The 24,464-nt window shown below is 60.7% G+C and overlaps 1 protein-coding gene across 1 annotated transcript; it reads left to right on the forward strand.

Moving 5' to 3' along the window:
- The first annotated feature begins 268 nt into the window (after nucleotides 1-268).
- Nucleotides 269-23,874, forward strand: PIAS4 (protein inhibitor of activated STAT 4). Its single transcript, XM_026481079.4, is given in 12 exon segments — nucleotides 269-339; nucleotides 5,329-5,755; nucleotides 16,036-16,120; nucleotides 16,955-16,996; nucleotides 17,370-17,460; nucleotides 17,565-17,693; nucleotides 17,774-17,879; nucleotides 19,921-19,994; nucleotides 20,087-20,247; nucleotides 22,634-22,700; nucleotides 22,702-22,765; nucleotides 22,979-23,874. Coding segments are annotated over 12 exon segments (1,545 nt in total). The 5' UTR covers nucleotides 269-312; the 3' UTR covers nucleotides 23,251-23,874.
- Nucleotides 23,875-24,464: the final 590 nt, after the last annotated feature.

The following is a 24,464-nucleotide window of genomic DNA, read 5'->3' on the forward strand; positions in this document are numbered from 1 at the left end:
CCTCCCCACACAGGACCCAGCACTCGCCCCCACCTGTGCCGGGCCAGTATCCCTTTAAGCAGCCAGACGCCGCCAGGGGTGGGCGTGGCCGCCGCGGGCGAAGGGGGGGGCGGTGTCGGGCAGCCCTGATTGGCCCGAGGCCCGAGCGGCCGGCGCACGCGCCTGCGCACTGCGCAGCAGCGCGCGCCGGGGGGGTGGTGGGAGGGCACGCGGGTGCTAATTGGCCGCCGCGGCGGCCCCGCCCGCGAGTGGCGGGCGGTCACGTGACGCGACGGCTGGGGGCTCCCGGCGCGGGGGACGCTGGTGGCCAAGATGGCGGCGGAGCTGGTGGAGGCCAAAGTGAGTGAGCGGCGGCGGCGCCGGCCCGGGCGGGCGGGAGAGGGGGCGGGGGCCGGGCGGCGGGCGGAGGTCTGCGCCTTCCGCTTAGGGCCCCGCGGCGCGGCCCGCTCGCGGTTCGCTGCTTGGCCCCCTCGCCCGCCCCTGGCCCTGGCGCGCCGGGTGCGGGCGGGGGGCGGGGAGGCCGGGGGCGGGGCCCCCCAAACCTTACCCCAGCCTTTGCGCTGGGGGTTGGTTCCCGGGCTTGAGGCGGGGTCGCCCCCCCACAGCCCGAGTGGTTAGGGTCCAGTCTCCCTAAGCACCGGGACAGGGCCGCGCCTCCCAGCTAGAGGCAGTTGCCCCGGACAGCATGACGGACTGTACTGTTCGTCTCCTTCTCTCTCAGAGCTGGGGTCCTGCTCTTTGGCTTGGGGGAGTGTCTTCGCCTCTCCGCCCCCTATGGCACCAAGGGCTGGCATCTGGGTCTCAGGTTCCCACCCAGCAGGCCAGCAGGGGTTGGCAACTCCCTGCTCTGAAGGGTCCCTTGACCCTTCTGCCACCGATTCCACCATCCGGGATGATGAGCCAGGGTCCTGAAGCACCCCCAAACACAGTGTTCTCTTGGGGTTCGTACCCGGGCTGGAGTTTGGACCCCTAGTTCAGCTCCCGCTTTGATCCCAGAGCCCCGCCCCCCTCCTGACAACCATCTCTCTCGCCCTCAGAGTGGGCACCGTGTCACTCGAGTTTGCTCTCCCGCCTGGGATGGAGTCCTGACCCCTGTCCTCTGTTCAAAGCCTTCCTAACTCTCTCCTCAGTCTTGGGTCCTGGGCTCTGCCTTCGTCCCCCTTTTTACCTTCGGGACAGCATCTGTGAGGTTTTGGACTCTGCCCCTGGGGTCTCTAAACTTCACACTAGCAAGATCAGACCCCACACTGGCTGTTTCCCCTATATTTCCTAGTGAGTCTACTAAGATCGTACTCCCTCCACACAGCTCCCCAAACCCTACTTTAGATCCCTTTATGCACCCCAACTCTGGCTTCTGAGGCTCCCTCTCCTTTTTTGTTTTTGCTGGTTTCTTGTGTTGATCCGTGGAGAGTCCCTGGCCTCTTTCTTTACTGCTCTCAGTGCTTCTCCCTCATACTCCATTTTGGGGCTCAGTTTCCACATCCCATAGATGCCATCCCTGTTCCGGATGTACCTTCTTCCAGGTACCTCCCCAACGGTGAGGCTCCAGAGCCCTTGCCCCGAACTAGAACTTCGCTGGGGTTGTTCCCTTCCTCCCTGAGAAGTTTACTCAAGGTCTTTGGTGGCCGAGAGGTGGGGGGACTGGACCTTCGCTGGACAGAAGCTCTGCCCCCTCCCTCCCACTGGTCTCCCCTCCCCAGGGTCCTGACCTGTAAATGTTTTCTTTCTCCTGTTCCTCTCTCTCCTTCCATCTCCCTTCCCTTCCCTTTCCAAGCAGATCTGAAATGGAGCTCCCTTCCCCATGGAGCGTCCCCTTCAATGCCTGTACTACACACTCTGCCCTTCTCTAGGGTTTTGAGAAATTGGGACTTGCCCTGGAGGTGCAGAAGTCTGAACTCTGCAAGCCCAAGTTTGTAGCTGGTGTGCTGGAGGTCCCCCGAGCCCTGAAATTCAGTGGTCCCTTGGGGCTGTGACTTTGTGACTCTGGGCCCCGGCCCCCGCCCCCACCCCCACCCCTGCCAGAGGGTAGGGACTAAATTCTTTTATACCATCCAGGGCCTTGAAATATGATCTGATGAACTCTACTTGACCCTCCGGTGGCTGGGGCCCCCCACCCCAATTAAATCAAGTTGACCCTTTCTTCAAGTTCTCTAGAACGTGAGCCTCCGTTCTGTGGCACAGCTTGCTCTGAGCCTCGGGAGCCTTTCTTCTTTAGTCTCTGGCTGTCACCGTGGAGTGCCGTACGTGTCATTGATGTGTTCTCTTCTTTTAGGTGCTTACCTAGCCTTTTGTATTAGGAGCTGGAGATTTCGTCTTTTGGGGTACAAAACTGGCTGGTCCGTGGGGAGAACAAGGGGGGGGCTTGTTGGTAAACTTGGAAATCAGACTCTTCACCCGAGGCCCCTGAGAGGGCTTGGGGGAAGACGCAGTCTGGGAACCGCTTGGGATGGTAGCATTTTGCACAGGTCTCCCGTTTCTTGGAGATAAGGACCTTAACTTTCCCCCACGTTCAGAGGAACCTATACCCGAGACCAGTTCAGTTAAGCCTAGCAGCTCTGTCCAGGCTGATGTTTTTCCACGCAGCTCGAAACAAGCCCAGAGTTGAGACTATGGAAGCCGTCGGGGCCTGGTGCTGTTCATAAACACAGATCTGAGGGACAGGCAGTGTAGGATGAAGCCATGGCAGGAAGTGATTTGCAAAGCGCTTGGGGCTTCTTCCTGAATGTTTGTGCCCCTCTCACGCTGTCCCCCCTCCCAGTGTCAAGGGCAGGCTCCATGGTGGTGGCAGCTGCTGAGAAATCTGAGTCGTGAACATATGGCAGCCTGAGGGATGTGCCCCAGGATGCTCGTGCGGCAGCTCCGGATGTCCAACCTGGTGAAAGGGCTGGGCCTCGGCAGGGGCAGGGTACTCCCAGGGGCGGGGTGATGTTAGAAGATGTGTTGTGGTCAGACTCGGCACCCCGAGCCCACCTGCCGTGAGCTCCATGGAGGGCAGTCAGCTTCCACATCACATCGCCTCTCCCCTCCAAGGCCTTGGGCCTCTTCCAGAAGAAACATCTTGTGTGCAAGCCTATTTTCTCTGCTCAAGGTAGGAAGTCAGGCCAAGGAAGGTGAAGTCTTGGTTTTCACTTAGGTTCCGGGCTCTCTGAGGACCAGCACAATGCTTCGGTCCCGAGGCAGGGGTTGTGCGGGGATATGAGGGTCCCCAGGCCCCCAGACAGCTGGGTGGGAGTGGAGAAAGTGCCCTTGGGACTTCAGTGGACCCTGCCACTCACACGTGGGCAGGCTTTGGACCAGCCGCCGCTTTCATGGGGCCTCGGTTTTCTCACCTGCCTAGTGGGCGTGGACCCATGTGCGATTTGTGGTCAGGAAGAGCCCTTGTGCTTGGCATGTGGTGGACACTCTACATCTATAGTGTGGGAGCAGGAGAAGGCTCCCTCTTGAAATTTTGCAGGCAGGACAGGGCAGCCACATGCATTTGTATCTGTCGTTTTGTGCCTCGACAGCCCCTGCGCTGTCAGCGGGAGCCTGGTATACGGCGGGAGTGATCTTAGAAGGTTCCCATCTTCCATGGCTAGATGAGATGCCCAAAGTGCAGAGAGGCTGACGGAGGGCCCAGGGTCGTCTGGGAACCCAGGGTTCGAGTCCCGGTGCTGCCATCAGACTCCGCGCCTCACCCTTCAACAGCCAGGAAACGGGAAACACCAGAGCCTTCTGGCACTGAGACCGCTATGTAAACACCCTGGCAGGGTTCCCACCCACCTCCGACTGTCAGACTCTCAAGTTGAATTTAAGGGCTTTATTGGTTTCCTTGGGTGCTGTCCTGCCCCGTGCCCACCAGCTTCCCGTATACACCCTCGTCACTTGTACCTATTTTTCCCTGGAAGTTTCTTTTTCTCACCGCATTTCATTCATCGCAGGCCAGCTTTGGGGCTTGGTGTGGGTGGCCTTGAAACCCTGCTGGCCCATCCGTCCTTCAAGGACACTTTGCTTATGTAGCATAGGGGGCAGCGTCACTCCCCTGGGTGTCCCAGAGTCTCGCAGAGGGCAGGCCATGGTCAGGCCGCCCCAAAGAAAACATTGGCATCAGCTGAGCTCTCACGTTTGGTTTGATTGAGTTGGAGGGACCCTGCCAGGTAATAAGTGCCAGACCCTGCCAGCCCTTTCATCACTTCGCCACAGCTCACTTCACAGCCTCTGGGGCTGCTGGATTCCCAAAGCCTTCCCCTCAGACCCACGGTTCTCGATGGGCTGATCCTGTTCCCAGGGGACACTTGACAGGGTCTGGGAGACCTTTGTGATTGTCACCGCTGGGTTTTGGGGGGGCTCCTGGCATCAAGTGGGTGGAGGCCAGGGATGCTGCTGAGTACCCCACAGTACCCACGACAGCCCCACCCCAAAGAACAATCCAGCCCCGATGTCCACAGTGTCGAGGTGGAGAGGGCCTGCTGGAATGATCAGCAGACGTTTGATGCTCGCCTGTGCTCAGCTCCATGTGGATGCCTGTAGTGCAGTAGAGAGAGATTAGCCCTGGCTCTAGAGTCGGGCCTAGGTTTGAATCTTGGCTATAACGTGGAGCTCCCCCTAGCCTGGCAGGGTTGTTTTAAGACTCAGTTAAGTATATGATTGCATGTGTAGTGTGGTTCCTGGCAGGTGATTAGTATTAAGTCGTGGCTACCATCCTCCAGACCGAAGGGAAAACATGTTTGTGGCCAGCGTTGATTTACTCTGCTTTCCGTATGTTACCTCATCTGGTCCTTCCCACATCCCAACGAAGTGGATCCTGTCATACTGACGAAGAGACTGAGGGTCAAGGAGGCCATTAGTGTTCTTGGCTAGGGAGTGGTTGAGGCTGTTTACGGGTAAAGCAAGATACCCAGTTCCTGCCCTGGGGATGCTTTCAGGCTTGAAGATGGGAAAAGAGAACCTAAAATAGAAGGCAGTGGTGTGTGTTGGGGGGGCGGTCAGAAGCTTTTGCTGCGTTGGCAATGCTGAGGAAGGTTTGAAGAGGAGGAGGGGAGCAGGGCTGAGCTGGAGGGGGCATCACAGGGAAGGGTGAGCGGGCAGCCTGAGCAAAGGCATGGAAGTGGGACTGAGCCTGGGCCAGTGGGCCTGGTGCCAAAGCCGCTGCCTCCTCCTGGGCTCCTGCTCCTGCCAGCTAGAGTGAAGGGGGCCTGGGGGCAGGGCCAGGCCAGCTGATGGGTTCTCACTTCGCTGTCCCCCCGTTTAGGGCGCAGGTGGCTGCAGGAAGCCCCTTGCCCCGTCGGCCGTCCCTGGATCCGGCCATGTCTCCTCTGAGCATGTGTATCTCTTGTTGCTCTTCCCCAGAACATGGTGATGAGTTTCCGAGTCTCCGATCTTCAGATGCTTCTGGGTTTTGTTGGCCGGAGTAAGAGTGGACTTAAGCACGAACTTGTCACCCGGGCCCTCCAGCTGGTCCAGTTTGACTGTAGCCCCGAGCTGTTCAAGAAGATCAAGGAGCTGTACGAGACACGCTACGCCAAGAAGAGCTCAGAGCCTGTCCCCCAGGCCCACCGGCCGCTGGACCCCCTGACCATGCACTCAACCTACGACCGGGCTGGCACAGTGCCCAGGACTCCCCTCTCGGGCCCCAACATTGACTACCCCGTGCTCTACGGGAAGTACTTGAATGGACTTGGACGCTTGCCCGCCAAGACCCTCAAGCCAGAAGTGCGTCTGGTGAAGCTGCCCTTCTTTAACATGCTGGACGAGCTGCTGAAGCCCACAGAGCTGGGTGAGTCTGCCACCGCCCTTTGGGGGGGGGGGTCCCACCTTCTGCATTCTCCCAGCGCCTGTGGCCAGCCACCTCACCGACCCAGAGTGTCTTCCGGGAAGCAGCGAGGGCCGAGGGGTCATGGGGGGCTTTCCCTCCCAGGAAGCACAGGAGCCACCTCTGGATCTTTATATTAGTGACCTGTAGGGTTGTCTCACGAATAAGCCTGAATCTCAGCAACTTAGCATGAGGCACTTAGCTTGTGAGGACCAGAACGTGGGAGTGGCTTAGCTGAGTGGTCCTGACTCGGGCACTGGCGGGGTCTCTGCCGGGCTGTTTGCTGGGAGCTGTCTCATCTGAAGGCCTGACTAGGGCTGGGGGCCGCCCACTCACATGGTTGCTGGCAAGTTTCGGTTTCTTGCTGGCTGTTGGCTGGAGACCCTGGTTCTTGACACGCGGGCTCCATAGACCGTTGAAGCATCCTCACAGTGTGGAATGTTGGTTTGCTTTCTCTGGAACCAGTGATGGGGGTGGGAGGGTGAGCGTGTGCACATGCATGAGTGTAGGAGCAGCTAGAAGCCACATAGTTTCTATGACCTCAGCTTGGAAGTGCCCTAATGTTGTGCTCCATGTTCCATCGGTCACACAGACCAGCTCTGTACATTGTGGCCCGGGACTGTACCAGCCTGGACCATCAGGAGGCAGGCATTACTGGGGGCCACTGGGGATGCTGGCTTCCGTGCTCTAACTCCCTGTGGCAAAAGGGCTGGAAGTCAGATCTGACCTTTCTGCCTTCCTTCCCCCTACAAGAGGCTTGTTTCCTGGTATGCAGCCTGGGGAACAGCCTTGGCCAGAGGGTTCAGGCTGATCACCACGGGCCAGCTGGTTAGGGGATGGCTAGCTGTGCTCCCAAGAGGTGGGACACTGCCAGGACTGAAGGAGACAGTGCCAGGCAGGGCCCTGTGGTTCTTCTTTGCTCATTTCTCTGGTCCCCAGGTTGATGGAGTGCCGCGTGTGGACAGGCCCCTGGCCCCTCAACAGCAGCCATGATGTTGGGGCGGGGTGGGTGTTAGCCTGGTCTCGGGGCCTCACATGCTCTCTCCAGCCACAGCTGCCTGTGCCTCCAGGGCTCCAGGTAGCGAGTCTAGTGCGTCGGGCTGCTTGGTGCTCTCGGATTTGACTGGGTGTGCGTGCGGTCCTGGAGGCCCCTCTCGTCGTCATTCTCATCTCTTCCATCTTCCTCTTGAGGGCTTGCCTGGTGGGTGCCTGTGGAAGCCCACCCTGGGCACACAGCAGGGAGCAAGCAGAGCCCCCCCTCCCCGCCCTTGTGAAGGTTCACTCTGGCATTCCTTGTTTAGGGCCTAGAGATGCCCTGAGCATGTGTTGGCACTGTGGGTTGGGCTGTCTCCCTGCAGGCTCTCATCCACATCTCCCTTTCAACCCCCACATCTTCACTGGGCCCCTGCTGCACACCAGCCTCTGGCCCCCGTTGTGAGTTGGTCTCTGCGTGCCGTGGCAGAGGTCACAGCCCTGCCATGCCCCTTCCCGCCATGCCCCCTGCTGTGCAGGTCACTCCCTCCCACCCTGCTGAGCCAGCATCCTGTCGTGCTCAGCCAAGGGGCCCCTCTGTGTTCAGAGAGTTCCACGCCAGCCCCGTGCCAGCCAGCCCACTCTGTCCAGCCCTCGCGGGGGCGGGGAGGGGGCCAGATTCAGCTGCCTCTTTTCCTCCTTCCTGTAGCCCTTGAGCTTCATGAGGTTGGGCGAGGGGGTTATGGTTCTGGTGAGGCTGCAGGAGGTGGAGGAAAGAGTTGCTGGTGGTCCAGGCCCTGGAGTCCCAAGGCCCCATTTCAGTCCGAGGCTCTGTCCTCTCCTGCCTTCCCTCTGGCAGTGTTTGTCACCAGCCCCCGGGTGGGGAGTAGTTGGCCTAGCAGCACCTGTCGTGGGGTTGACATGGGAGCATTGGAGACCCAGGGCCCTTTCCTCATTTTCTCCAGGACAGCCCCCCCCACCACGCCGCCCTGGCTCTGCTCCTCCCGACTTCCTCTGTGTATGTTGGAACCCATTCTCCCTCTACCCCCAGGGGTTCTCCAGCAGGCTCTGGGGGCCTTGGGGCTGGCTGGCTCTGAAGGTTTGGCTGACGGTTCAGGTTCCTAAGGACTCAAGGCTGATGTTCCTAATAGGGAGGCTGGGTTTTCACCGGGAAGCAGTAAGTCAGGCTCGGCACTGGGTGGGGGGCAGAGGTGACTTTGAACTCAAGGGCCAGCAGCCTCCCTCCACTGCCTGGACCACAGACTTCCTTCCTGCATGGCCTGCTCCCACTCCCGCCCCACAATGCATCACTTTGCCCTGAGCCCCCCAGGGACCCCAGTCACCTGATCTCCGGGAGAGTCTGCTCCCCTGTCTACACCAGGATTACACTGCTGGCGGCTCAGAACAAAGAGGCCGACCCCGCCCTGCCCCGGCTCCCACCCACTCCCCAGCCCCTATCCTAAGATGTACCCCTGCCCTGGGACTCCCATCCTCAGGGACCCCCCGGCGTCTGCCAGGTTCCTAGGGAGAGTCCTCGTCGAGCACAGATCTGGCCCTGAAGCAGTCTGGTCCCCTCTGTTCCAGGACCAGCGGTTTTGTCCACCCATTCCTCAACCTGGGGGCCTCCTTGTGGTGACTTCTGCAGCACTGGCATTGCCCAAGAGCCACTTCACGGGGCTCGAGCGCAGCCAGCTTCCCCTTCCCCCTCGATCCTGACCGTGACCTGCTGACCAGAATGAGGTCCAAACACTCTGGTCTGCTTCCCCGGAAGAGCTGCCGGCCAGCTCCAGCTTCGGGATGGAGACCGCGCCGGGTGCAGAGGAGACATAAATCACAGGGAGTGGAATGTTTGGGTTGGGGGAGGGGAGGAGAATAATGGAGCTGGAAGGACCTTAGGAGACGAGGAGCTGCTCCAGCGGGGCTGGCACCTAGAAAGGTTGGGAAACTGGCGCGAGGTCACACAGCATTGTGAGGAGGGGGCCCTGGGGCCGCAGGCTAAGCCATCTTCCTGACTCGAGCCCTCCCTGAGTTATCAGTGCCCTGCACCCCACTGGGGAGGTATCCATTTTTGAAGCACATGAAGGTTCTGGGACCTCAGGCGTTCTCTTAGAGAGCCTGGCTGTCTTACCCATCCCAGCCGGGAGAGGGACGCGTGCTTCCCCACCACAGCAGACTCCAAGGGGGACCAGGGAACACCTCCTGGGCCTGCCGCTGCAGCTGGGGGCTCACTGGGCATCTGACAGCCCCCCAGCATGTGAGCGGCCAGTGACCGAGGAGGCCCAGAGCTCCGTCAGGGTGCGTGGGGGAAAGGAGAGGCCGTCATAGACTTGCGGGCGGAAGGAAGGAAACACGACCTGCCACAGGGCTGCGCTGGGAGGCTCGCTGGCGCCCTGTGGCAGGCGTCTCGGGCTGTGAAGGAGCCACCCCGCGTCTGACAACTCCCAAGGGTCTGCTGGTTGTCTCCGTGGCCCGAAGTCTGCTGGTCCAGTGCCCGCCCTGTTACACAGGGCACACGTGTGCCCCTCATCTGGCTTCTCAGGCCTTTGGCTCCTTTCGCCCAAGCAGCAAGGCGGGTGTGGGGTCCCTGGCCTGGCGTGTTTTGCAGGGAAGCTGCACTAGAGGCAAAAAAATGGTGCGGGGAGAGGACTGCTCTGATTGGGGAGTGCAGGCTTCCTAGGGGGCAGTCAGGGCTGGGAGCTCCTGGTCACGCATTCGTGGGGAGGTGGCAGTCAGGAGGCTTCCTGGAGGAGGCCACGTTCTGGACCTGAGGGGTGAGTTGCCATAAGCCTGACAGAGAGGAAGGGCAAGAGAGTTTGTTCCAGGCCCAGGCCTGGCAGTGAGCGAGGGCTCTGGAACGAAGTCGTCGTGACTGGAGTGTGGTGTGGCGTGGGAGAAGAGAGGGAGCCAGAGGCCGGAGAACACAAGATGGGTGGGCCGCGGGGAGCGTGGGGCCTGCCTGGACTGTCCTGAGGGCTTTGGGGTCATCGAAGATCTGGTGAGCTTGCCTGGGTCTCGTTTCCTGGGGTCCTCTCTGAGGTGGGAGTTAGCCCCTGAGGTACACAGAGGCAGAGCGGCCTCTGTGCCGTCCAGGGGCCAGGCGGGGCTCATACACAGGTGCGTCCTCCCTCCCTGGGTCCTCAGGTCCATCTGGTGCCCTGGGAGCCTGGTCATGTGGTCATGTGGCATCCCAGGTCCGGCCTCCCAGCCCCAGGGGCAGGTGGCCCAACCTACTGGGCCGGCGGGACTTCCCCACAGCCCACCTGCCTAACTGCCTCCCGGGTTTCTTCCCTCCACATTGCCAGTCTCCCCTGGCAGCCAGAGGAAGCTTTTAAATAGCAGGCTGGTTATGTTCTTCCTCTGTTCAAAACACTCCCATGACCCGCTGACTTTTCTGCTTGGTTTCTTCCCTGCTCTCCCTTCCGTTTGCCTCGCTATTCCTCCAAAACACCAGGCCCAGTGTTGCCCCAGGGCCTTTGCATGTGCTGTACCTTCCGTCTGTCACACTTTCTCAAACACCACATGGCCCTTCCTTCCCCGGTCGCGTAACCTGAAGCTCATTTTCCTTTCCTGCTTGCCTTCCCTCCCCTGTCGTCACTGCCCTCTTCCCCTCCACGGCCTTGCCTCCAGCCCTGACGCGCCTTATTCGTTTGTAGGTGTTCTTTAACACGTGCGCCTGGGGCCGGTCCGTCCCTCCCTGCAGCCACAGAGTGGAACGGGGCTGGAGGTGCCCGGTCCAGGAGCTGAGAAGCAGCCTGTGGGCTGCCGTGAGAAGGACCATGAGCTGGCATTCTCCGGCTCTCCTTCAGTGCGTGACCCTCTTGCGTCCCCATGACCTCATGAGTAGCAAGTCAAGAGCCCGCCAGCTGGGTGTGGGCACCCAAGTTCTTGCTTCTGTGAGTGGAGGAGTTGGGGTGTGAGCCCAGAGCCCCTGACCCAGGGCGCATGCCTGCTTGCTCCCTGCTGTTGGCAGGGCCCCCTGCGCCCATCTCCTCCCCTACCGCCACCTGCACTGCCCACACCACCTCTCAGACTTTGACTTCTCCGTTTGGAGAGTTGGGGCCGGAGTCAGACGCTGTGTGGGTCTGGGGGCATTGGCCTGGAGGACGGGCCTTGATCCTTCTGGGAGGCCACAGCGTGCAGGAGGCTGCAGACTAGTGGGAGGGAGGCCAGGCCTCTCTGACTGACTGGAGATCCCTGTTTCTTTGCTTCTTATTTAAACTTCTGTAAAAGTGCGTGTGCATTGTACAAAATAGGATCAGGTCTCAGTTGGAGGTTTGGGCTTGTTCTTTCCACCGTCTTTTCTATGCATGTGTCATCCTGCGATATGGTGGCTGTGTCCTAACTGCTGTTTCATCTCCCCTCCCCCCCAGTATCATGAACGTCCGCTCAGGACATGAAGTGCTCTCTGCCGGTCGCGGTTTGCACGGTGGCCTGGCAGCCGGGGTAGAGGTGGCCGTGCTGGGCTTCTCTGTTACTGTCTTGGATTGAACTGGAGGCTGGTTCCCAGTCCTCCCAGAGGACCTGGGAGCAGGGGGTTCCCTCCCTGTAGTCCCTGGGGGGGGCTCTGAGGCCTGGGTGGGTACCTCGTCCTGGCCCACGCGCTACCTGGCGGGGCCCCCATGGCTTTGTGGCAGCCTGTGTGACACAGCAGTGGTGCTTTGGGGTTGGTTTGGTGTTCGTGACAAGCCAAAGACACTGGGAAATTGTGTTGATTCTTAGGAGGTAAAACTTTTAGGAAAAATCAAACAGGCAGGGAGATACGGGCAGTACCGGGGGTGCAGGGGCTGTGGAGGGCTCGCAGTTTTATAAAAGCGATCAGGAGAGTCTGTTGTTCCAGCGGCGTTTGAGCAGACCTCAGAGCCATCAGGGCCATCTAAGTAGCTGGGGGAGGAATGTTGTGAAAGGGGGGATGTTGCGTGCAAAGGCCCCAAGACAGGATGTTCTTGGCACGTGGGAACACGAGGAGGTGGCCTGGGTGGCAGCCGTGAAATCAAGGCCACTAGGGGTGGGGACAGCATCCCTCACGTGGCAGACGGTGAGCTCGGGGGAGCCAGGGGCCCGCGAGGGGTCTGTGTACTGATCAGAGGGCAGGGGCGGTGGGAGAGGGACCTCGCTAGTATGTTTTAAAATTGGAGCCAACTGGGAGTTGATGCTGCGGGTCAGGGGGTTCCGAGAGTCATGGATGCTGCCCACAGCTCAGCCCTGAACAGATGAAAGGGCGGAGCTGCCATTGGCAGTGGACGATGGAGACCTGTTGGGGGGGGACCCCCCACCTCCCTCCTACCGTATAGGGTATGCTGCGTCCCGGGGCCGATGGCACAGCAGAAAATCCGAACGCTGTCCCCGTGGTGGTGTCATCTAGAAGTGGGAGCCCTGGGAGGGACCCCAGACTCTTGGCCTCCCATGATGGTGCTCACCGGCCTTCCTTGTTTCTGGGGCGGGAGCTCCCTGGCCAGTGGGTGGGGTCGCCGGTGGTGCTCTTGGCTTCCCACTTAGCCGTCACAGCCTGGCCCAGTGATGGTGAGCCTCCCGCCGCGCCCCCCCCCCCCGCCCTGTTGGAAATAATTGCCCCTTGGCTCTTTGGGCATGTCTGGGCATGTCTAAGGTGGCCTGTGTGCGCCCCCACCCCCCAATTAGACGGCCCGTCTCAAGGGCCCCAACCAGGACTCCGCAGGGACTAGCCAGGCCCTTGGCAAACAAGCATGGATTGGTGGCAGCAGTTTGGCAGTGACACGCCCAGCTCTGTGCCCTGTGAACTGGGTCCCGTGGACGGAAGGCCACCCAGGGGATAGGGATGTGTGGCCCAGGCAGAGCCTGGGGTATAAACCTGGTGATCTGGCTTCTGAGTCTGAGCTGGCTTTAAATCCGAATTGTTTGCTTTTTAAATAGGTTACCTGCTGTTGTGCTTTGGAATTGAGAAGGTTCTGGAGCAGGGGTTGGCCGACTAGGGCCAGGGGCCAACTTCATTGGCTGCCTGTTTTCCTAAACCAAGCTGTATTGACAGACAGCAACGCCTATTTGTTTACTGTCTATGGTGGCTTTCGTGGTACAAGGCAGAGTGGGGACGTTGAGGTAGGGACCATGTGTCTCACTAAAACCAGGACTGTTTACTCTCCAGCCCTTCATAGGAATAGCACGCACACCACTGTTGGAAGGGTGGGCAGTACAAAGAAGGCTGGTTCCTTGACTCTTCCAGTCACTCTGAGGCGGTGACTGTGGCCGGTTCTCACAGAGCCCCTACCCAGAGATGTCTCTTGCGCAGACCCTTCCCTCTGCCGGTGACATGAGTCCGGGGGTGATGTACGCCTGTCTGCACCAGCTGCTTTCACCCAACAAAAGCATCTCGGAAGTTACCCCTTATCGGAGTGTGAAGAGTGTCTGGATTCTTCGCTCCCTGTGTCAGGGTCGCATAGTATGCCTTCGTAAGCTGTCCCGGAGCGCGTCTTCACCAGACCAGATCTGTGGGCATACATTTAGGTCGCCAGCCATCTGATGGAAGCCATTCTGAGTAGTGGCTGCCCGTGGGCCTCGGTCGTCCTTTGTGTGTGAGCGTGTCTGCAGTTTCTAGAACAGAGGGGCCGCTGTGTCCCACGTTGTGTGTTGGTGATTTTAGTGTGCGAGACAGCCTGCCCTCCCCAGAGGCTTTCACTCCTGTCAGCCATGTCTCATCCAATCTTCTGATCGAGTGGCTTTTCAGTGTTGGTTGTTTTTTTTGTTTGTTTTTTTTAAAGATTTTAATTTTAGGGGCTCCTGGGTGGCTCAGTTGGTTAAGCGTCTACCTTCAGCTCAGATCATGATCCCGGCATCCTGGTATCGAGCCCCACATCGGGCTCCCTGCTCAGCGAGCAGTCTGCTTCTCCCTCCCCCGGTCTTGTGCTCTCATTTGCACGCACTCTCCCCACCCCCCCGCTCTGTGAATAAACAAAATCTTTTTAAAAAATTAAAATTAAAAAAATAAAGATTTTAATATTAAGTCCTCTCTACACCCAACATGGGGCTCAAACAACCCCTAGATCAAGAGCTGCAGGCTCCACCGACTGAGCCAGTCAAGTGCCCCTATTCAGCATAGATGTCAGTGTTTTTAGGTTGAGGCATAATTTACATACAACAAAGTCCACAGATAGTCTTACCAAGTGAATGTACCCCAGTAACCAAATACTAGCAAACAGAACGTATCTGTCACGTAAAGCCCCTCAGCCCTCTTCCAGCGTCCCTCGCCACATCCCCGGAGACAACTCCCATTCTGATTCCTGTCGCTGTGGGTTAGTTGTGCCTGTTGTGGACGCAGCCTAGTGCACATGCCGTGGGTACGTCTGGGCGTCCGCCGACTGGCTCAGCATCCTGACTTTTAAATTTGTCCTTGCGCTGCCCTGGGTCATCATTTTACTTCACTGTGTGAACATACTGCCGCTTGTGTGTCTGTTTTTCTTTTGGCAGGCACGTGGGTTGTTTCCGGGTCAGGGCTCATAGGAGTAAGTTTGCCATGAGCATTCTTGTGCACATCTTTTTGTAGACATATTTCCATTTATTTGGGGGGCAGGAACCTAAGATACCCCTTAAGAGTGGGGTTTCTGAGGTGTTGGTTAGGTGTATGTTTAACTTTGCTGGGAACTGCCTGGCAATTTCTGCCTGTGGCAGAAAATCCTGCTCGCTCCATGTCCCCGTCAGCACGTGGAGTTGTCACTCTTTCCATTTTAGCCATGCTAGCGGATGTGTAGAGGTTTTAAACCAAGCTTGCATTCCTGGGCTAAATCCGAAGGGCCTGGATATTTGCTGATATTTTCTAAAGGTTTTTTTGTTTTTGTGTTTATGGGGGATGTTTATCTGTAATTTTCCTTTCTTTATATGTTTTTGTCAGGTTTTGTTATCAGGGTCATGTCAGTCTTGTAAAGTGAGTTCACTGTTCTTTATTTTTTGAACTTTCATAAAAGTTTATGCGGTTTCTTAAATATTAGAACTCATCAATTGGAAATGCAGTTTTCTTTGTGGAAGAATTTTAATTATGAGCTCAACTTCTTTAACTGATAAAGGGCTTTTCAAACTTCCTATATTTTTTGGTGCTGGTTTTGGTAATTTGCAACTTGGGAAAAATTTGTCTGTTTCATTTAAGTTGTTAGATTTATTGCCATAAAGTTGTTGGTTTCATTCCTGTATTAAACCAAAAGACTGTAGGATCTGTACTACTGTCTATCTTTCATTTCTGACAGTGGGTGTGCTTACGATCTTTTGTTATTGTTTGTTCTAGTTAGCTTATCAAAGAAGTCTGACTGATTTTCTTTGTTGCTGACTTTCTATTTTTATCTTTAATTTCCTTCTAATAACTTCAGCTTTAATTTTCTCTTCTTTTTCTAGTTTCTTGTGGAGGAAGCACAGGTCATTCATTTGAAACCTTTTTGTTTTGTTTTTTTTTAACAGAGGCATTTAAAGCTATGATTTTGCCTCCAACAACTGTGTTAGCTACTTCCCCCAAGTTTTGGCGCACTGTATATTCTCATTCAGTTCAGAGACTTTCTGATCACCCCTGGGGTTCTTGATGCAGTTATAACTTGAGAGTGAAGAGCCAGTTTGTCACCACCATGGTCTCCATCGCCTGGCAGACATTCCTCTACTTCTGTGCCCAGTGGGCACTTTGGGATGGCTGGCATGGCTCTGTGTGTGGTGTCCCTGCGGCCCTCCTCATGCCTCCTGCTGTGACTAGGCTGCTCCGTGACTCGTTTTGTGCACTTGGTGGTTCGGGGCTGTTTCACTTGCCTTCCTCCTCCACCGGCCATGAATGCCCGAGGCAAGATCTCTATCCAGCTTGTCCTTGTTCCCTCCAGCAGTGCTTGCAGGGCCTATGCTGAGCACCGCACAGACAGGCTCATGCTTGCCGGGTGCCCCGAACAGTCGTGCGAGGTGGGGACAGAGTTGTATTGGCATCTTACAGGCTCCAGGTGAAGTGGCTGGCCCAGCAGGCTCCTTGCCCTGAGCCAGGCACTTCTGTCTGCCTGCCCCGGAGGGCTGAGAAGATTGCTGCTTCCCAAGGGGCCCTTCCAGGGTTAGGGGTGTTCCTTGAATCGTAGGCTGTGGTGTGGCACCAGGAAGGCCTGGGCTCCCCCTGCACCCTCGTCCCTGGTGGCCCTGCTTCCATCCCACAGGCCCGGCTGCCTGGGTGAGGCTCAGCCTCCTGTTCCCTGCTTCCCGGTCTGAGGAGGGGCCGGCCCTTGGACATGAGTGTGGCTGGCTCCCTCACTGGGGACCAGACGTAACCCTGACCCTGAGTTTGTCTTTAGTTCCACAGAATAATGAGAAGCTTCAAGAGAGTCCGTGCATCTTTGCATTGACACCAAGGCAAGTGGAGCTGATCCGGAATTCCAGGTGCGCTGTGCCCCGCACCACTGCTGGCCTCCACGGCAGGCGGTGGACTGGCGTGGTCTTGGGCCATCTGGAGGGCCGGGCTAGGGCAGCCTTCCGCAGCCCCGATGTAGACCCGGCGCTCCACAGTGGAGGCAAGGGGAAGCCCCGCCCCCACCCTGTGCTCAGCACCTGCCGTGTGCACTGGGCAGTGCGCCCCGTCTTCGTACTCTCGCTGCCTCTGATCTGCAGCCCCCAGAGGTGGGCCGGTGTCCCCCTTTAACAGGGCTCCCCTTGGCACTCTTGGTATCGGGGCCAGGTCACTTTTTGGAGGGGGTGCCCTGGACACTATGGGGGGCTGAGCAGCATCTCCGACCCCCACCACTTGGTGGCAGGGCTCCCCTAGTCGTGATGGCCGTAGCTGTCCGCAGACTGCCTGGGGTCCTGCTGGGGCAGGATCGTCCCAGTGAAGACCCTGAGCCATAACAGCTGAGGGACAGAGGCCATTCCCTGCTGTCTGAGGCCCTTCCGTCTCCAGCTGAGTCCGAAGTCACCACTGGAGCAGCCATTTGCTGGCCCACTTGGCACATGCTGGACCTGTACCCACCAACCTATTTAATATATCCACATGGACCCTGCCCTCCACTTGTGCAGAGAGGGGAGGTCATCTGCCCAAGTCCCCAGTGAGTAAACAGGAGAGGACATTTCAGTCAGCACCCAGAGACCTTCGGGTGCCCAGGGAGGTAGCAGGTGAACCTGTCTGGCTAGCTCAGGTGAAGGGATCAGCGTGGCGTGCTGAGTGCTCTTCTGCCTCACTGACCCCTCTCCTCCTCCCCTCTGCTTCCTTGGCATGCGCAGAGAACTGCAGCCCGGGATCAAGGCCGTGCAGGTCGTCCTCAGGTAAGCCTGGGCCTGCCTGGACCCCGCGGCGCCCGTAGCCCTGCCCTTTCCACCCCAGGCGCATCCCAGTCAGGCCCCTCTCCCTCCTGACAGTTCTGGTTCTCCCCGGTCAGAGGCGGAGCCCCGCTCCTCTCTGCCTGCCGTCTGTCCTTGCCTGTGGACCCATCACCGCATATGGACCCATCACCGCATAGCCTCGCTCAGACCAGATCCGGGGCCCCGAGAGCCCCTCGCGTGGTCTGGAACGGCGATCCACCTGCCGGGCAGACACGGCCCTCGTGGCCTCCACCCTGGCCCTGCGCCCACACCCCTCTCAGGGCCGCCCCTCTGTCCAGAGCCCCTGCCGGCCTCACAGTCCGTGTCGTCACTGCAGAATCTGCTACTCAGACACCAGCGGCCCTCAGGAGGACCAGTACCCGCCCAACATCGCCGTGAAGGTCAACCACAGCTACTGCTCGGTCCCGGTCAGTGGGGCCCCCTGGGCAGCCCTGGGCCGCTGTGGGGGATGGGGCCGAGAGGCTGCCGTGGAACCTCTTTCCGCGGTGTGAGCCCCCGCGTCTGCTTCCAGGGCTACTACCCCTCCAACAAGCCCGGAGTGGAGCCCAAGAGGCCCTGCCGCCCCATCAACCTCACCCACCTCATGTACCTGTCCTCGGCCACCAACCGCATCACCGTGACCTGGGGGAACTACGGCAAGGTGCGCGGGGCGGGGAGCGGCCTCTGCCCCCCCCACGCCCCACCTCCGCCTGACTGCCCCTCCCCCGTCTCTGCCCCCAGAGTTACTCCGTGGCCTTGTACTTGGTGCGGCAGCTGACCTCTTCGGAGCTGCTGCAGAGATTGAAAACCATCGGGGTCAAGCACCCGGAGCTGTGCAAGGCACTGGGTGAGCTGGCCGGCCTGTCGGTCACCCCGGGGGACGTGGACGGAGGGGGAGCACAGGAACCAGCGCAGAGGCCCTGAGGCAGGGACGCGGGAGGCGGGCCCTCCAGCCCAGGGAGCTGGCGCCGCGAGAGCCGGGGACCGGGTCTGCTGGCTTGTGGGTCATCCCACAGCAGCGAGGCGGGAAAGGTCCTAGGGGATGGGTGCTCAAAGCAGAGCTGGGCGGGGCCAGGAGCCCAGGGGGGCAGGAGCAGACCCAATTTGGAGCTGCAGGTACTGGGTGGTGATGGAGTCCAACCTGAGACCAAACCAGCTGTGTTGGGGACGGTGAGGGGGACACAGTGAGCATTGAAAGTGAACCACCGCCAAGACGGGTAGACAAAATCCATCCTGTTTCTTGTCTCATGTCCATGTATGCAATGGCTGTGTGGCCTCGGGGAAGTCACTGGCCCTGTCTGGTCGCTGCACCTTCTGACCAGATCCTCACGGTAGCCCTGGGCTGAGGGACTTGGCGATGTCCCCATCTGACCATGGGGGACCCTGAGGGGCAGAGTGGCAGGGCTCCTGCCTGTGCACCCCACCCCACCGCCTCCTTCTTCCCTCAAAGAGCCCTTTCTTCAAAACCACTCCCCCACCTACCCAGCTTCCTGTGGGGACAAGGGCCGACTTGACCAGAGGGGGCAAAGGGGGCAGGCACTGGTGTGGGGGCCAGGTGGGATTCATCCAGGCCTTGGTCCACAGGGTGGGGGCGGGGCACCCGGAGGTCTGGGGAAGTCTGGGAGGGGCGGGGGTCCGCAGTGCTGAAGGGGGAGGTGTGTATGGGACCTCTGGGGCCCCTGCTTGGCACCGATGGTCCGGTATCCTCTCGGAAGCCAGCCCCAGGCCAGGTTGCCGGCTGCTGGGTTTCTAGTAGCCGCGGGAAGTCCTGTACTTGTCTCACCTGTGGCCTTCTTGCGGACCCAGTCTTCTCTCTGTTGGGTGGGGAGGCGGCGGCCTGGCTTCCAAACCACGTGTACTGGAGTCCATCATGGGCACTTAGCCAGAGAGGCGAGCGTGAGGTGGGAATTCACATAGAGGCGTGAGGGGAGTGGGCTGGGGACGCGCCTGCGCGGGCCCCCCCAACCCTGTGTGGGAGGGAAGAAGAAGCTTCTGGAGGAGGGCTGCAGGGCTTGAGCGGAGGAAGGAGGGGCAGCTCCGGGGTCCGTCTCTGCTGAGCCTTCTGGGGTCTCTTGGCCAGCCTCCCCATTCCCACTGAGAGCAGAACAAAGGCAGAACAAGCCTGAAAGGGTCCGGAGGTGGGGAGCTGCACGCCCTTTGCGGGCCTTCCCCAGGGTTTGCTCTGCATGCCTTTCCTTCCAGTCTTTCTTCCAGCCCTGTGTTCACCGTTGAGAAGGGGGCCTTGTGTGTGGTCGTGGGCATTTGCCACGAGGCCTTTGGCTTCAGGCACCGGCCAGCTTTTCCTAAGTCGGAGAGGTAGCTTTGGTCACCCAAGAAGCCGTGCTCGTGGGCTCGCGCCCGCCCCTGCCAGATTTGGGAGTGTTCGGGAGGGGGGCCTCGCGTCCTGGCCCTGCGTGTGGTGCAGAGGGCGGCCAGGACCGTCCTGGAGCGAGCGGCCCGTCTCCCTTTTTGCCAGGTGCTCAGGGATGGTTCGCGTGGAATGTGCAGTCCCAGCGGACAGCCCTGCAGGCGGCTGTTGGCCTCCATCTTTCTTTCACAAGAGGCCCGTGGGCTGTGCCGGTGCGCGGCAGGGTGGGCTTGTCGGGTCAGCGTGCCCTGCTGGCATGCCGCTCCCCAGCTGCTGCCCTGGCTGCTTTCACAGGGGACCCCGCAGCCCTGGGCCCTGGAGCCGAAACACGCATCTCGTCGTCCTGGGCGGTGGCTGTTGGGGTCTCCGTGTGCGGATTGTCTTCCCCCTGAGATGGAGGGGCTGAGGGTGCTCGCCGCTGCCTTTCCCAGCGCCGACGGGGGCTGGAAAATCTGCCTCTTGGCTCCGACCCCACAGACACCTCTGTCCCTTCTAACATCGACCACCCCCTTGTCCGCAGTCAAAGAGAAGCTGCGTCTGGACCCTGACAGCGAGATCGCCACCACCGGCGTGCGGGTCTCCCTCATCTGCCCAGTGAGTCCGGGTGCGCGCGTCCTCTGCCCCCACCTGCCTGCGGTGCGGCGCCGCCGGGGGGGCCACTCACGCCACCCCCTCGCTCCCCGCAGCTGGTGAAGATGCGGCTGTCGGTGCCCTGCCGGGCGGAGACCTGCGCGCACCTGCAGTGCTTCGACGCCGTCTTCTACCTCCAGATGAATGAGAAGAAGCCCACCTGGCTGTGCCCCGTGTGTGACAAGCCGGCCCCCTACGACCAGCTCATCATCGACGGGTGAGGCTCCGGGCCGCCTCGGGGGGCCCCGCCTCTCCCTGGGCCCCTGTGGGAGGAGGGGCCCAGCCGTTGGAAGCTGGAGGCCCCTGGGGCGCCCAGCTGTGCAGGTTCTGCGGGCTGCGCTCAAAGCCCGGGCGGCAGGAGAGGCAGATGTGCTCCTCGGGGGGCTCTTTGGGGTCTTCGCTGCCCCGGCGGGGGCTGCTGGCGTGGGCTCTCTGGGCCCAGGAGGTCTGCCGTTGCTTGTGACCTCACGGACCTGGAGTCTGCTTTTCCCCACACGGAGCGGGGACCCCGAGACCCCAGCCCCGTGGCCACTGCGCGAGCCTTCAGCGCCACCATCTGTCACACGCTCTGTACGGAGAGGTGGGAAGCACAGCCGTGCCCCCGATTCTGGTCTCGGCTCTCGTGTGCCCGTCTTCCCAGGTGGCGCCCGCGTAGCAGCCTGGCCCTCCCCACGCCACAGGGGGATGAGGGGAAGAGGCCATTCTCCCCAAAAGGGAAACTTTGCTCAGGTCTTAGGTTTCCAGAAACTGAGCCCAGCACCTGACCAGGCCGTTCCTGCCAGGCGCCAGCCACACCCATCTCCTGTCCCCGGAGCTGGGGGAGGGGCAGGGGGCGAGAGGCTGTGGTCAGTTAGGGGTGGGTGTGCGGCCGCCAGGCTGGCTCCGTGGCCACACTCTGCGCCCCAGCAGTGTGTGCGTGCTGTGGGCTGGGGGCTGGCCCACGGCCGGTAGGGACTTGGCGTGAGTCCGTCCCCACGTTGGAGTGCTTGTTGTCAGCCATCCACCCCAGCCGTGCAGGAGGTGGGCCTCGATCACCCCCACCTTGCAGATGAGGGGACTGAGGTTCAGAGAGGCAGTCACCAGGCGTGCCCAGCTCACAGGTGGCCGGGCCAGGACCGGAACCCGGGTCTGGCCAGCTCTGAGCCTGGGTGCTCTCCCTGGAGGGGCTGAGCCTCCGTGCCCCAGTGTCCCCACACTGTCTAGGCCTTCGGGTGGAGTGAGGAGGCCCCTGGGGCTGGGCACAAGGGCCAGGGCTGAATGGCTGCTCTGTTCCTGGCCTGGCAGCTGTGCGGCCCCGTGCCTGCCTCTCCCCCCCACCCCCACAGGCCTAGAGTGGGTCACCCAGGCTCAAGTGGCGGCAGCTCCGACAGCTCCAGGGGCAGATGGGCCTGGGGTTTGGGGGTATGGCTGTGCCCCACACAGACCACAGTCCCAGCATCCCACGGGGCCTGGGCCTAGCCAGGGAGGCTTCCTAGAAGCAGGGTCCTTGATTCATGTGTTTGCTTGAGGATTCGCTGTTTTGTCCCACCTTGTCCCTGAGCTGGTGACTCTAGGGTCCCCATAAGGACTCTGTCCCAGATTCTGCCTTCAGGGAGCTCCCAGGCGGGCATGGGGAGCGTGGGGACCCGAGCCAGAGATGCTCCTGCTGCTTGGGCTCTGCTGGCAAGGGAGGGGGCGCCGCGGACTAGGACGTGTGGTGGAGACCGCCGTGGCGGGCAGAGCCGTCGGGATGCCACAGAGTGACCCCGGGTGGCAGGCCTGTGAGTGTGATGAGGGGGGCCCCCAGAGGCTCCAGGGGATGTCCTGGAGCAGGAAGGGCCTTCCTCGTGTGTGACTGTGTCTGAGGTGGTTCAAGTTACGTGGAGGCAGGTGCAGCTTTGACCTCCTGGGACAAATGTGGGGGGGCCTGTTGCCACTGAGGCACGTGTGTCCCCTGTGCGGGACCTGGCCTGGCGTGGGTCCCCCGGTCCTGGAGTCGGTGGGCACTGCAGAGGCCTCATAGGTAGGGAGACGGAGGCCCTGTGACCTGGAAGGGGCGGGGCCTGGAATGGAGCCCAGGCGGCTTGCTTTCTGGTCTCATGGGCTTCAGGGAGCTTCCCACCCGTCCCTGGGCATCAGTGTCTCCATCTGTAAAATGGGTCTGGCTGGCAGTACCCTCAGTGAAACGGTGCCCAGGGCCAGAGCGTGTCCTGCCGGGCCGGGCCTGCGATGGGCACTCTCTTGGGGGTGCTGTTGGCGTGTGTGGGAATGCAGTGGCCCCAGTTCTTCCTGCCCTGCCCCAGAGCCTCTCCAGGGGGCTGTCTGTGCACATGCGGCGCCTCGTGTGTAGAGAGAGGGGTGGCGCAGGGGTGGGGTGGGAGGGTGGGGGGCCGAGGAGCAGAGGGGGTAGCTGTAGGCACATGGAGCGCTGCGGGGCAGGCCTCCCCCTCCCGCGGGGCAGCCGGACCTCAGGACACCAGGCCCTGGTGGGTGCTGTCCTTAAACCGCTTTTGCAGAGAAGGAAGTGGCTTGTTCAGTGAGCAGCCGGCCTGAGCCCGGGCGGCGGGGCGGGGTGGGGAGGGAGTGGCCCTGCCGGCCCAGGAGTCAGCCCCTCGCCCCTCCAGGCTCCTCTCCAAGATCCTGAGTGAGTGCGAGGATGCCGACGAGATCGAGTACCTGGTGGATGGCTCCGTGGTGCCCGATCCGCGCCGAGAAGGAGCGCAGCTGCAGCCCCCAGTGCCCCATCCTCGTGCTCGGTGAGTCGACTCCCAGAGCGCGGGGCAGAGCTGGGCTCGGCTCGGGGCTCTGGCGGGAGACCCCGCGGTTACCGAGTGCCTGCTGTGCACCGGGCCTGGACGGGGCTCTGGGGACCCGGTGGCGCTCGTGGAGGCAGAGGAGACACAACAGGGCCCCGGCCCCCACTGGCCTCCACGTACCTGCTCTGAGCTCCTCTCCCCTGTCGCCCTCAGGCCCCTCGGACGCCAATGGGCTCCTTTCCACCCCCAACGTCAACGGTGGTGGCGGTGGCGGTGCGCTTGGGGGCGCCGGTGGCGGGGGCGGCGCGGTAGGCGGTGTTGAGAACGGGAAGCCGGGAGCCGACGTGGTGGACCTCACGCTGGACAGCTCGTCATCCTCGGAGGAGGAGGAGGAGGAGGAAGAGGACGAGGAGGACGAGGATGAGGAGGGCCCCCGGCCCAAGCGACGCTGTCCCTTCCAGAAGGGCCTGGTGTCGGCCTGCTGACTGCTCGCCGCCGCCACCAGCACCGCCACCGGCTGGACACTCGACTTTCCTGGTGCTCACCCACGCGGATGGGGCGCAGGCGGGCCTCGGGGTACAGAGGGAGGAGTGATTTTTTTTCTTTTTATGGTTGTTCGTTTTGTTTTTCCACCCCTTTCCCTGGCTCCTGGCACCTGTACCTCTGGACTCTCCTATCGGAGGATTAAAAAAAAGTAAAAAGACAAAAAAAAAAGTACAAAAAAAAAAAAGGAAAAGGAAACAAAAAAAATCAAACTCTTATAAACAAGGCAAGCCACCCACACAGCTGCTTCCCCAGCCGGAGCCGGAGCCGGAGCCGGCCCTGGGGAGGGGTGGGCAGACCCAGGGAGCCCACTCGGACGCCCCGCCCCACCTCGCCTCTTCCAGGGACCATTCCAGCTGGTGCAGAGGGACGGGGCGCGTGGGGGCAGTAGGGGCAGCAGGGGAGACGGACGGGCGCACCGCCCCCTCCCCGGCAGCAGCCACGACTTTGACATTTGTCTGTTCCTTTGCTTTTTTTTCTCTGCAAACACGTTCTCTCGCCCAGAGACCCTGGAGCGCACCGCCGAGCAGGGAGCATTTTAGCCAAGAAGCCATGGAGTGGGTTGGGGCGGGGAGGGGGGGCGGGGGGGGGCACGGGGAGCAGGGGGGTGTGGGGGGGCCAGGGAGGGTTTAGCCACAGATGTGTTGTATTTTTTGAAAGTGCAATAACTTGGTATTTTGAAGACCCAGCATGTGGCCAGGACCCCCTGTGGAGGCGGGGGCCCCAGAGTGCGGCAGCGTGTGGCGTGGGGGGGTCTGTTCTCTAGCCAGCTACCTCGGTAACTCCAATTCAGGTTAACTTCCCTACGGAACAGCGCAGATGTCCACAGATGCCACCACCACCGGCCCTCCTCAGCAGGGCGGGGCGGGCGGCCACTTCCCGAGGGGCAGCAGGGACTCCCACCCCACCCTCTCCACGTGGGGTGGCGCCTTCCCCCTCTTCTTGCTCTTGGGTTTTCCGACGGGTAGAGGCCTGCCTGGCCCCCCCCTCCCCCGGGAGCCTCACTCTCGTCTTCCAACAGGACCAGGCCGAGGGCCACCTGTCAGCGACTCGCCCAGCCCCTGGGGGCGCCCGGCCTCGGGGGTCCAGCCATCGCGGGGGGCCCCCACCACTGCCCCCATGCCTCCAGGATCCCGCTGCTGGGTGCCCGGCCCCC

This window comes from Ursus arctos, unplaced genomic scaffold, assembly GCF_023065955.2.
Source record: "Ursus arctos isolate Adak ecotype North America unplaced genomic scaffold, UrsArc2.0 scaffold_14, whole genome shotgun sequence".
Lineage (NCBI taxonomy): Eukaryota > Metazoa > Chordata > Mammalia > Carnivora > Ursidae > Ursus > Ursus arctos.